The 13,801-nt window shown below is 41.9% G+C and overlaps 1 protein-coding gene across 1 annotated transcript; it reads right to left on the bottom strand.

The window, feature by feature from the left end:
• Window positions 1-763: 763 nt before the first annotated feature.
• LOC308077593 (phthioceranic/hydroxyphthioceranic acid synthase-like) lies at window positions 764-13,053 on the bottom strand (the record flags this gene model as incomplete). The annotated part of the gene is made up of 6 exons (XM_080418339.1): window positions 764-6,316; window positions 7,761-7,942; window positions 10,596-10,802; window positions 11,455-11,615; window positions 12,283-12,436; window positions 12,996-13,053. The coding sequence occupies 6 exons, from the start codon at window positions 13,051-13,053 to the stop codon at window positions 764-766; spliced, it is 6,315 nt and encodes a 2,104-aa protein (XP_080274465.1).
• Between the last annotated feature and the right edge of the window lie 748 nt (window positions 13,054-13,801).

Here is a 13,801-nt window from a genome sequence, read left to right as displayed (position 1 = left end):
TTTTCCAGAGGTTTTTACCATATTATTCTGTGAAGACGAGTGTCCTGCATGCTCCGCACATGGTCTACTTCTATTTTAAATTCTCCCTCACGCCAAATTTGACAATAATATTTGCAATTCATTCAGACTTTTTACGGATGATATTTATATGTTATTGCTTAAACATTTAACTTTAACTTTATAATTTTGTGGGACACAACATGCTATAGTTGTTTAAAAAGTTACATAGTGCTGCTTTAACCGGGGCACATATCATCATGACGGGAGAACACATGACATAGGACGAAAAGAACAGTCCTAGCACCAACTGAAGTTTGTTGACAGATTGATTATTTAAGTATACACAATACCTACAATATCAAGACACAGTGAAAAACGACTTTTCTGACATATAAACCTCTTGATTATATATTTGCTAAAAAGCATTCGCTAAAATGTTACAATCATAAAATGATAGCTGAAATGAGCATCGCACTTGGTACAGACATGTGCAGAGCAAGTTCTGTCAGGGAACTCAGTGCAGTTGCTGCTGGCCAACCATTGGTCGATCTCAGCTGCTCCATGCTTCTATTGTCAACCAATTATATACTCACTTCATAATAGAGCTGCTCACCCTCCATCACCCCAGCTACCACCAGTCGTTTTGGATCTACTTTTATGTACTGGGGATTCAGAGTCCCTATTGGTAGGGAGACATATTGTATCCATTCAGTTGTCCTCACTGAACATGCAACGTTTTGTCTATGTACTGTGTTTGACAGTTCTAAAGCCTTGTTGAAATGGCTTGAATCGAGGTGGACCCTTGGTCATCATTCATATGTTCGCTGCCAGTTCCTTCAGTTAAGATGGCTACCACTGTTGACAGTGTGGCATTGGGGTTCAGCAGTTTGACCAGAGGCACATTCACACCTCTGTCCTGAAAGATGAGGTTCTGCAGAGTCATCGCCTGCATTGAGTCAACGCCTAAAGAGGAGAGCAACAATTCCTCACTCAACTCACTCTTATCAATGCCAACGGTCTCACTAAGTAGAGATTTGACATAGTCACTTGGTGTGACTGGGTCTGCTTGTTTTGTCTGTGAATCCAACTGTTTGGATATTTGGAAGGCCTCTTCCACCACAGCAGACAAACGCATTGACAAGGCAGTGTTTTGGGAGAGGATGTTGTACCTGATGTTTTTGAAGTTAAACCTGCACACAGCCTGTTGAGGTCTGTTGATCACAAGGCATTGTTCCAAACTTGAGTGAATCTCAGCAACATCCAGCACCATGATTCCCTTTGCCTCCAGAAACCTCTGGAAGTGTTCCTTGTTTAAAAGAAGACCCAGGTTCAAAGCCCCCCAGTTGATAGACTGGCCTGGGAGCCCAAGCTTGCGTCTATAATGGCAGAATGTGTCAAGGAACGAATTGGCTGCTGCATAGTTTGTTTGTGATGCATTTCCTAGGAAGGCAGAGACGGAGGAGTAACACACAAAGTAATCTAACTCACAATGTTGAGTTGCATGATGCAGATTCAGAACACCATTCACTTTGGGCTTGAGGACCTTCTCGTAGAGAGATTCGTTAAGGGTTTCAATCAACCCGTCATGCAAGACAACGGCACTGTGGAACACTCCTCTGATTGGACAAGTGGGTAATTTTTGTCTGATTGTGCTGATAGTCTTGCACACATTCCCAGAGACAGATACATCACATTCTATGGCAATGATGGATGCCCCACACTGTTTCTCTACATTTTGTATCTCTTGCTGCATCTCTGTTGATGGACTGCTTCTGGACAGTATGACAACATGTCCTCCACCTCTCTGACAAATGAACCTGACCGTTTCAAAGCCCAACCCTGACAACCCGCCTGTCACAATGTACACAGCTTGCTTACGGAAAAGCTGTTTCTTTGTAGGCAGCAATGGAATAACAGATTGAGCACCTTTTACATCTTTCGTCAGTGCCACCACAGGCAGGGTCTTTAAGTTGAAGTATGACTTTGATCTTTCCAGTGGGAGGATGTCAATACTTTCGGATGTCACACTTTGCAAGGTAACATTCTCAAGGGTAAACGATTTCCCGTCCAAGTTCATGGACTTAAGCCAGTGGTAAACATGGGACTTCTGTGCAGTCAGGGAGCCCTTCTGTAGAACCACTGGCATTTGAATGATCTGCAGACGAACACCTTCTCTCACATTTTGAAATGTGTCCTGAGCCACTAAACACTGGGACTGAGATTCACAGACTACGACGACATTTCGTACTCCAGGAACGTTGCAAAGGTTAGCAATCATAGACTCGTCAAAGTGGGGGAGGAGGACAAAGGCCTCCACTTGTTTTCCATCTACAAATGACCCATTGCACTGTGTACTACCTATGACATTCCATCCTGATTTGTGAGCTGTGAGAGTTAAAACTTTCATCAGCACAGAGTCGGGGACTGAGGATATAATTCCCAGGTTTTGTTTGTTTCCGGCCAAAGCTCTGTGCAGGATCTCCCATGCTAGGACAAAGTATGAAACACAAGGTGTTCTCCTCAGGAATGGGAATCGTTTGCTACTGTAGCATGCATCTACTGGCACTGAGACTGTGGTTGCTGCCTGAACAGGGTAACAAGCAACAACATGATCTCCAACTTTAAACTTTCTAACATCCTTTCCCACTGCTGTGATAGTGCCACTGAAATCAAGAGCAAGTAGTTCATGGTTTTGGGATGTGTGTTCGTTGCAGTAGATAGTCTGGCCATATTTCATATGAGAAACGCTGACAGGATAATAGTCAGAAGTATGAGCACACATCTTACTGATCTGAATTTCAACTGATGACTCTGCAACTGGCTGGTGGTATTTATCATTGAATGGAACAGCGGACAGCTTGGTCATTGTATATGCATCAGCTGTCTGAAGGATGCAGGGATCAGACAGTGTAGAGCAGAAATTGCCGTCAAAGCTGTTAATGTCACTTTTAACAGGGGTACGGACAATGGAAGGTTTCAAAACTGACCCATCTTTCACTACCAATTCTGGGTACTTACTGCATGGGTATGATCTCAGGATCTGAGACAGTGCAGTGATGTCCTTAGTAGAGATGGAACTTATGTCAATCAGTTGAAAAGAAAGCTCTGGTAACTCTGCAGCAAATGATCTTGTCATGCCAAAAAGAGCAAAGCCAGGGTTTATGTGGTCTACTGTAATTTCAGCAGCACGGTAGGTTATTGCTCTGATGGAGTTAGAGAACTTCATAAGCTTCAGTTCAAGGACTATTTGGCGGAATGTCTCACAGCAGCTCACCAAATTCTGCAGGACATTATCGGCTGCCACCGAAGAGAGATCTTCTGTACCCCACAAAAACAAGACCTCATCAAAATGTTTCCCTGCTTCTGTGATGTTGAGATTTACCAAAAGAGTATGGAATCCATGACTCAAGATTTTCTTTGCATGTGTGAAGGAAATGAATCGAGATCTGGAGTCCAGGTGTTGTTGCATTGCTTTACCTATGCCTAACCGGTCACAGAAGACCAAGGCCTTAGGAAGATCAGGGGATGTGATGTTTTCAGAAACCACATTGTATTCATTGTGGTAGAAGTATTCCTCAACAACATGAAAGCGACTTCCAAGGTACTTGACCAACACATGTTTGACCTCCACCAGCACTCTGCCCTCTTTATCTGTGAAGAAGCCACAGACTTCAAAGTGATCAACACCCAAATCAATTGCTCTAAGGTAGATAATCATCTCATATTGAAGTGGTTCCAACACTGTCAAACTTCCAATTTTGGTGGGGAAACCTGGTCTTCCTGCAAATGCAAATGGTACCGTAGCTGGGAGAAGTTGCATCAGGAAGTCGAGTACAACAGGATGGATGAAGTAGTCGTATAAGTGAGGCCGTAAGTCCTCTGGAACTGTTACAACTGAATAGGCCTCCATCAATTCCTCCCCATAATGCACATCCCCCTTATTCTGGAAAACTGCACCGTACTGAAAGCCCGCCTGAGAAAGATACCTGTAAAACTGTTCAGATCTCACCACAGATTTGCATCTTTTGTAGATGGTATTTAATGAAATACTCTGTTCCTCATTGACCCTTGCTTGCTTGCAAGCTATTGTGCCTGATGCATAAATGGCAGATGAAGAGAACGCAGTGAAAGTAGACTCGTTCTCTGCTTGAACTAGTTGCACTTTCATTTCTGGTGTGTTCTGCATTAATTCAAATGGACTCTGAAAATCTACACTCAGTTGAAGGGAGCTGAGTGGTATCTTTGGTTTGGCGTTTGCCATGAAAGCGGCCAAACCCAACTCGACATAGAAGGCACCAGGGACGATGGGTATGCCATTGTGTTTATGCTCTTGCAGGTAGGATGATGAGTCAGACAACAGATGACATCTGAATGTGTTGCTGTCCTGACCAGTTTGATGCAGCACAGGGTGGTTAGTTGTGGTGTTTCTATGAGCTGCTTCAATGATTATATCCCGTTTAGAGCAATCAAACTGGTATCTTGGGAAGGGCAATGGGGTTGTCTCACATCCTCTGTAGAACTGGCTCCAGTCTACCTGAACCCCCAGCTCGAAAAGCTTAGACACAAGGCTTAGCATTGTTTCATGATCTTTATCTGGCAGAACTGATCCAAGAACAGGGGTGTCCTTTCCTAGAGTTTCCATGATGTTCCTTTGGAGGGCTCTCCTTGGGCCTATCTCTACAAACACTTTATTCCTCTTTCCTTTAGATGCTGCTCTCACTGCCTGCTCAAATAATACTGGCTCCCTGATGTTTCTGGCCCAGTACATGCCTGTGCTAAAATCAAGCTGCGCTACCTCCTTGCCTGTCACTGTCGAGATCAGCTCTGTATCTAGATCCTTCACCTGTAAGGAGCCGATACTGTCTGTTATGTCTGACAGAATTGTATCCATCATGTGGCTGTGGTAAGCGGCAGGGACATTCAGAACACGGCGGAACAGATTCTGACTACTGTCTGATGCATGTAACTCACTGTAGAGGCTTTCTATAGCATCTCCATCACCAGAGAGAGTGCAGGACTGGGGACTGTTGACGGCAGCTAGGCAAACCTTGTTAGAATAACGAGGGATGACATTAAGAATCTCTGACACAGCCATGTTGCTGATCACCAGCATCTTGCCTCCTGTAACCTTGCTTTGGAGGCTACTGCGGTAGTAGATCACCTTCACTGCATCCTCAAGAGACAAGAGGCCAGAACAGTGAGCAGCAGCGACCTCACCAACAGAGTGCCCAAGAATGGCATCAGGTTTGACACCCCAATACTTGAGGAGGGTGGCAATGCCAACCTGAGTAGCAAATAGGAGTGGTTGGATGACATCTGGGCTTGAGAAGTCACTACTCTCAAATTCACTCTCAAGTCTGTCCAAAATGCTCAGTCTACTGAATCTTTGGAAGAGTTGCTCAATCTCTTTGACCTTTTCTCTGAATACAGTCTCCTGTTTCAATAGTTGCTTACACATGCCATGGTAGGTCACACCATTCCCACAGAAGACAAACACCAGCTTCACATCTGAGAAGGAAGGGGTGATATTTTTGCTCAGGGTAGATTTTAGTTGCCCTTTAAGCTCGGCCAGAGAAGAAATCAAGATGGCCTTCCTGTATTTGTGTTTTAGATGGCTTCTTCGACAAGCTGATGTGTACACCAGCGAGTCTAGATCAACAGTGCTGTCTGCATCTACCTGTTTAATGGTGTCTTCCATTGTGGAAATGAGGGATTTAGCTGAATTTGCTGACATGACAATATACTTATTTTGTTTCCATGTACTCTTTTGAGGAAAGTTTGTCTGTTTGTGTTGTTTGACAATAGCGTGTGCATTTGTTCCTCCAAAACCAAAATTGTTTACCCCTGCAATTCTTTCCCCAGAGAAATTCCACATCTCTACTTCAGTAGGAATCTTTACATTTAGGGCTTTGGCATCTATACTGGCACTGTGTTCTGAGTAGAACACAGTTGGAACAATGGTCTCATGCTTCATCATTAACAGTACCTTAATGAGCCCTGCCACCCCAGCTGCAGATTCTGTGTGTCCAATGTTGCTCTTCACAGAGCCGATGCGGAGTGTATCTGAATCTGGAGGCCTGGCTTTGGTGATAACGTTTGAGATGCTCCCAGCCTCTGTTGGGTCTCCAACCGGGGTTCCAGTCCCATGTGCCTCTATGTACTGGACGTTCTGCAGGTCAGACTCTGAGTAGACGCGGCGCAGCAGCTCCTCTTGTTGAACCATGGAGGGTTTGGTGATCGGAGAGACCGTATGACCATCTTGGTTGACTGCCGTTTTGGTAATGACACCCCATATATGGTCGTTCTCTTGTAAAGCCTGTGTAATAAGGAAGATAGATAGATAGATAGATAGATAGATAGATAGATAGATAGATAGATAGATCACATTACACAAACACATTACAACAAATTGCACAAACGAAGTTCCGAAAATATATTAGTAAATATAGTAGTTTGAAGTTGAAGTTGAAGACTTAAGGCAGCTTAGACTTAGTTGAACATGAAGACTCTGAAAGAGTAGTGCGGCATGTGATCACCAGTTAGTTGTGCATTGTCTCTTTGACCTATAACAGCTTGGTAAGTGAGTTGAAAGTGTGGACATTACATTCACTGCCACAATTATTGCTGGCCGCGTTTGCCCACTGCCAGAGATTTTTCATCGAAAAAAAAAAGTACTCAGGAGCCGAGATACAGAATTTTTAAGTTTTAAGTTAACAAGGACGTGGATGGGAGTCTAGATCTTTAAACAATCATATCTCCTTGGTCTTTGGGTCAAAAAATTTTACGTCAGTGGCAGTGAATGAGTTAAGACTTAATTCGGGGGGTTTATGCTGTCAAATTTATTAACGTACAGTAGACCGGCAGAGTCTCCCACCGGAGACATTAGCATCTTCCTGACGTCATCAAATTATTGGCTTAGGAATGCGACAAAAACTAAAAAGTCTCCATTACTTCAAGGCTTTGTGGGGTGTGTAATTCATAGAAAACTAGAAAAAGTGCTCCTCGGAGCACAGGTCTCCGCCAGGTTAGGTAGGTTATTATGGCCTCCTGGTGGCGCTATAATAGGCCAATGTGAAAAGGGTGCCATTTCTTCTTGGGCCTTTCACGACAATCGGACCTTGCATTCATGATTTGTGGCATTTTGTTCCAAAAATGTGTTTTGCTAAATTAGACCTGTTGGTGGCCTGTTGGTGGCGCTATAACAGGCCAATGTGAAAAGGGTGGCATTTCTTCCTCGGCCTAGTGGGAATTTGCGTGTGAAATTGCACGGAAAGCGGAAGCTGCGTTCATGATTTGAGGCATTTTGTTGCCTCAAACCAATCCTGCCAACTTTGGAAGCCAACCTTAGCCAATGAGGATGGAATATGGACAATCGGACAGATCCGTGTTGATCACATGACTATAGAGATACTGTGTACCGATTTGCATGACATTTGGATAAAATCTGTAGGAGTAAAAGGGTTTTGCACAAATCGGCCTCCTGGTGGCGCTATAACAGGCCCATGTGAAAAAATTGGGGCAGAGGTTCTGAATTGGCATCCAGGGAGTGTGTGTGCACAGTTTCGGAGCGACCAGGCCAACGGTGCCTGAGATTAGCTGTTCACAGACAGATGGACAAACGGACACACAAACAAACTGACACACAAACAAACGGACGGACAGGGGGTAAAACATACTCTCTCGCCATGCCTTTCGGCCTGGCTGAGACAATAAGCATTTTTTTGGGGTGAACTACTCCTTTAATTTTTGTCAATCCGTACCTTTCTCAGTGGTTTCAGCAGAACCACCCCACATCCCTCTCCTCTGCCGTAGCCATCAGCTGTGCTGGAGAAAGGTTTACTGGTTCCATCAGGTGAGATCATCTTTGCCTTGCTGAGAGCAACAAACACTCGTGGTTCCATGATAAGGCTGACTCCCCCACATAGAGCCATCTCACAGTCTCCTGATAAGATAGAATAAGCAATAATACTTTGTTTATTGATATTTATAAACTTAATGAATACGATTAATGTTCCAGGCCATATTACTGTATGATCTATAATCCCCTATGCACGGCCACACCTACAACTGGCAGTCTGATACTGTGGAGGTAGTAAGTCGACTTGATAATTCTTCAGCTATATTTGCGTCCAGGTAGCTCAGTAACTCGCCCTTCGACCACAAGATCATTGGTTCGATCCCGGGCACTGCCAACTCAGCGTATGAGTAGCACGGCTTGGGTGCGGTAAGTCGTGCGGTAAGTACTGGGAGCTGATGGTAGGTGTTGCACTCCACCTCAGCATTCCAGGGGTCTAGCACATTGTGAAACGGGGATAGACTGGTTGATACTGACAATAAGCCTCTCCGATCTACTTACTTACCTATTTGTGGTGGCCACTATACAGGTAAATGACCTTCTATGCCATACATGGGCAACTGGCGGCCCGGGGGGCCCCCACCTTCACTTAATGCGGCCCACAGGTTAATATATGAGTTAATATTATTGATTTCAGCTGTTCATAAAGTTAACATAAGTATAACTAAATGCATTTGAAATTAAATAAAACATTAACTTTTCAGGATTCCAATTCAAAAATAGCAAGAAAAATAAATGAGGATTCCAATTCAAAAGTAGCAAAAATAGCAGATCTACAAGCTCAAATTGGGTTTGGTGCTGCGCGGAGCCCTGCATCTACATTCTGGAGTGAGTGTGGAAATATAGTGGCCCTCTCCATCATCAAAGTTGCATCACCCCTGTTCAGAATCAGAATCAGAATCAGAATCAGTTTTATTGTCACATCACAGGTTTACAAGGTAAAAAAGTGGGTGAAATTCGTTTTTGTACATCGTTCCCATCGCAACGTTAGTTGCGGCCATAGCTGAGTGGTTAGTGAGCCCGCCTAGGGAACCAGCTGGCCCTGGTTGCCCCAGGTTCGATTCCAGGCTATCCCAGCATATGTGCCGATGATATGAAATTTGTCCCTGAGCAAGACTCTTAACCCCAATTGCTCACAGGTTCTCATTGGAAACAAGACCGCAAGGACTTTCATGAACGACCTGTTAACACATTGGGTGCCAGAGGTTTATTAAAATATTATACTTTGAGTGCCAGGACTTTTTAAACATTTTGAACCTTTTTCAAGTAGTCACAAAATATTTTCAGTGATCACCGTCCTCACGGTGAGCCCCTCATTAGACACATACAGGTCTCGTACAATCGGGGGGAAAAAATTTAAAACATTCGGAAATCCATTCCATAGTTGCAGCCAGTTGAAAATAGTTAAATTAACATTGTAAAAAAAAAAAAGTGCACAGGAGCCGAGATACAGGTTTTTGAAGTCATAAGTTAACCAGGAGGTGGATTGGAGTCTAAATCTTGTAGGAGTGATATTTCCTGTTGCTGTGAAGGAAAAAAAAAAAAAAAAAAAAAAAATTTTTTTTTTATTTTTTTTTTCAAAAACCGTATATATACGGTTTTGGCACTCAACGTTAGTATGCGCAAAACCGTATATATACGGTTTTGGCACCCAAAGGAATTATCCTTATCCTTATCCTAGTTTCCATAGAAAGAAGAGGGGGGGGGGAGAAGAAGAGGGGGTGGGGGGCAAGATGGTTCTATGCTCTCAGTGACCAACAGGGTCAAATGTTCAACAGGGTCAACAGGTTTCTTGGCAACAATCTGTTATTTTGTGATACAATCAATAAAGGTGAGAGATACAGTAACTGCTACTTCATCAATACTTCATCAGATTTACACAAAACGTTTCTATACATTTAACCCTGAAGACCGGGAACGCATCTGTGTCATTTTTAAGATTTCTTTGGCTATTCAAAAATAGCAGATCTACAAGCTCATAGCACGGCACCGAGTGCCACGCTATGAGCTTGTAAATCTGCAATTTCTTTTTTTAAATAGTGAAGATTTGTGCAAATCTTTGAATATATATCTTTTAAAGCAAACATTTTTGTCTCCGCCAGAGGTGGAGAGTATGCTTTCGTTCTTGTCCTTCCGTGTGTCCCCCCGTCTCAGCCAAGCTAACATCGGTCAAGCTTCACGTGACACGTGACAATATGTTGTCACCAATGCTTTTGATTGGCTAGCGAGACGCAAGACGAAATAAAAACCTATAAATAGGTGTGTCACTTCAAAAAATCATTTATATTTTTTGAAGTGAGCTTCCATCAGCCAAGCTAACATTGTTCAAGTGACACGTGACAATATGTAATATAAATAGGTAAGACAGGATTAATCAGGAACAGTACTGGCGGAGACCTGTGCTCCGAGGAGCACATTTTCTAGTTAACTCTGTTACAACTTCTGGGGGTCCCTGGAACAAAATATTTTGAGATGGGGGTCCACGGCCAAATACATTTTCCAAAAAACTGTTAGGATTTTTGAAGACATTTGTAGAATCCCCCAGAAGCAAAAATTTGAGTTACAAATGTTCGCTTTAAAAAATATATATTCAAAAGATTTGCATATATTTTCACGATAAAAAAAAATAAAGCAGATCTGCAAGCTCACATATGAGCTTGTATATCTGCTATTTTTTTATAGCCCAAAGAAATCAAAAAATGACAGAGATGCATTCCCGGTCGACATACTAACCGCCAACCTTGTTTAATGGCTTGACAGGCCAAATGAAGAGCCACCAGCGATGATGAGCAAGCGCTGTCTATGGCCATGGACGGTCCGGTGAGGTTGAAGACGTAGGAGACTCTGTTAGCAGCGATACTCATAGCCAGCCCGGAGCCTGTCAAGTGGTTGATCACACTGGGATGCACGTGTGCTGCAGTTTGCTCGTAATCTCTGTTCATCAAACCTATGATGAACAGAATTAATTTGGAATACTTTTTAATACCGTACATACAGCCATTTTAAATTATGAGGCGTTAACATTAGTATTTCTGTATCTAAAAGTTAATACATTTGTACATTTATAAAATGGCAGTTCAAATCTGTCAGGAAAATGAATTTGTATAGTTCTAATCTAAATATATTTCTTCCTACACAGCAATAGTCCAGTGTGTTTAACATGGACCATTATGGGTCCTTTTTTTACTAAGAGTTCAAGTAAATCTACAAGCAGTAACATAGTAATTTAAGAAATAGCAGTAATAATGTGTCATAAAATGTATTTGCATATAGTTCAAAATATATAAATATAATTTAAATAAATATATTCCCCATATATACCTGGTTCAATAATATATAAATAAATATATTACTTTCTACACAGAAGAATCCTTACAGATCCACTTTTACACTCAAAGTTACAAAGTCACAATTGATGATATTACTGTGTAGCTTATTTTTACTACCGTACCAGTGTTGATTTCGTCGACTAAAACTATGACGAAAACTCAAAAATTTCAGATGACTAAAATATGACTAAAACTAAATGGAATTTTATTCATAAGACTATGACTAAAACCAAATCTAAATCTGCTGTCAAAATCAACATGGCACCGTACCCAGAAACACTCCTGTCTTTGTGCCGCTGGCCTTTTCCATGGGCAGGCCTGCATCCTCTAAAGCTCTGTACACACACTGAAGAACCATCTTCTGCTGGGGGTCCATGCGCTCCACTTCACTGTCACTGATGCCAAAGAACCTGTGGTCAAATTCATTGAACCTACAGGGAAATTCACAGCCATTTTTGTCACGTATAAAACAATGAATTGCAAAAGAAGAAAAAAATAAAGAAAATAAATGGCTTCTATCATTTATTGACAATGTTGGATTGATGAGGCAACGTCAAGCCATTTTTATTTATTTACTATAGGGCTATTTATGTCTCATATTTTAACCCATTAAAACCATGAACGCATCTGTATCATTTCAGAATTTAGCGTTGGCTATTAAAAAATAGCAGATCTACGAGCTTGAACGTCTGCTATTTTTGAACATTTTAGAAGGCTGATTTAGAAGGCATTTGTAGAATCGGCCCTCAGATCTTAATGGGTTATAACCTGGAACACATCTGTGTACCCACTTAAACCATTATTTTATACAAAAATAGCAGATCTTCAAGCTCAAAGCGTGGAGTTTTTAACTTAAATCTTTGCTTCTGGGGGTCCCTGGAACAACATATTTTCTGATGGGGGGGGGGGGCGGGGGTCGGTGGCCAAATACATATAATTTTGGGGGTCCTTGACATGAAAAAGTTTGAGAACCACTGATATAGAAACATAAGTTTTTCAGAAAACTGTTTGGCTTTAGAAGACATTTGCAGAATTGGAACCAGTCAGGCCTTAATGGGTTAGAGTTAGAAGAGAAAAGACAGATGAACCATACCGTACCCCTCAATGAGAGCAGCCTTCGCCGTGCGGGACTTGCCCGCTTTGCTCTCATCAGGGTCATACCAGCTGGCCAGGTCAAACCTCTCCTTGGGAATCGGCACAGAACAGTTCTTCCCATTCACAAGAACTTCCCAGAAACGTTCATGCCCCTCTCCTGTGGTAAAATATGATTTACCATCATTTACTCATCAACATGATGGTGTGAAAATTATTAATGCATTTACTGTTTTATTGTATGTTTAAAGAGATAGTTCACCCCCAAAATGACTTTTTTTTTCTATTAGTCACCCCATGTGGAGACTTGAATCCTAAGCCAATAACTTGTATTGGTAGGCAGCGGTTGCGGTAGGAGACACAAAGAGTCTCCTTTGTGTCTCCTACAGTATACCGGAATCACTGCCTACCGGTCCGCTGGTCAAAATTATTGGTTTAGGAATGCGACTAAAACAAAAAAATATCCATGAATTCAAGTGTCCATGGGGTGACTAATCAATAGGAAAACTATCCCTTGGGTGAACTATCCCTTTAATGATGGATCAAATTATGATATAAACCTGCCCGGTGCAAATCTAAACTTCCAAGGACCATTATTATTTATTTGTGCAGTAATTAATCATGACAAATATGCAATGTTAAATGCAGCACAAAAAAAAAGTGAATGAAAAAAAAATGAATAAAAGGTCTGTTAAAAGTTTTAAAACTCCAATACTTACCCCCTGGGAAATTGCATCCTATGCCCACAACAGCAATTCCATCTTCAGCTTCTTCCATGGCTTCACTCCATCCCTGTGAACAGCTTCAGCCAATCTACAGTCTACAGTACAGTATGCCTCTCTCATACACCTGGTAGTGTAAGTACAATGTACCTGGCTGGTTCTTATAGCCCACTTTCTTTTCTATATAAAACATTAATGATCGACTGTAAACGTGCCCATGGAGATGAAGAGACTTCAATGCCCACCTTTATGCAGTGGGTGGAAAGTAACTCAGGTACTTTTACTTTACGAATATTCTATAGCTTACTTTTGGTTCTGCTCCACTACATCTCAGAGGAAAATATTGTACTTTTACTCCACTGCAATTATTTGAACTTTACTTACTAGTTACTTTGTGGATTATTATTACTAAACATACATTAACCACTTCAGCCCTATGTAAACTTTGGCTGTTTGAAAATAGCAGATCTACAAACTCACAACGCATCGCATTGCGGCGCGTTGTGAGCATGTAGATCTGCTATTTTCAGAAGATCTTTTTTTTTTTAGACATAATGATACTTTGTGAAACAGGACATTCTGCATAATGAGTACTTTTACTTTTGGTACTATATTTTGATGCCATTACTTTTGTACTTTTGCTCAAGTAAATTTTGATCACGGGACTTTTACTTGTAACAGAGCGTTTCTACAGTATTGATACTTTTACTTAAGTACAACATTTGAGTACTTTTTCCACCACTGCCTTCATGGGACCTTGCAAACCAATTATGCTTTATGCTACAAAGCAATAGGTGTCTTTA

Source organism: Gymnoscopelus braueri, assembly GCF_963280865.1.
Source record: "Gymnoscopelus braueri genome assembly, chromosome: 21".
Lineage (NCBI taxonomy): Eukaryota > Metazoa > Chordata > Actinopteri > Myctophiformes > Myctophidae > Gymnoscopelus > Gymnoscopelus braueri.
This window is presented reverse-complemented; position numbering and strand designations above follow the sequence as displayed.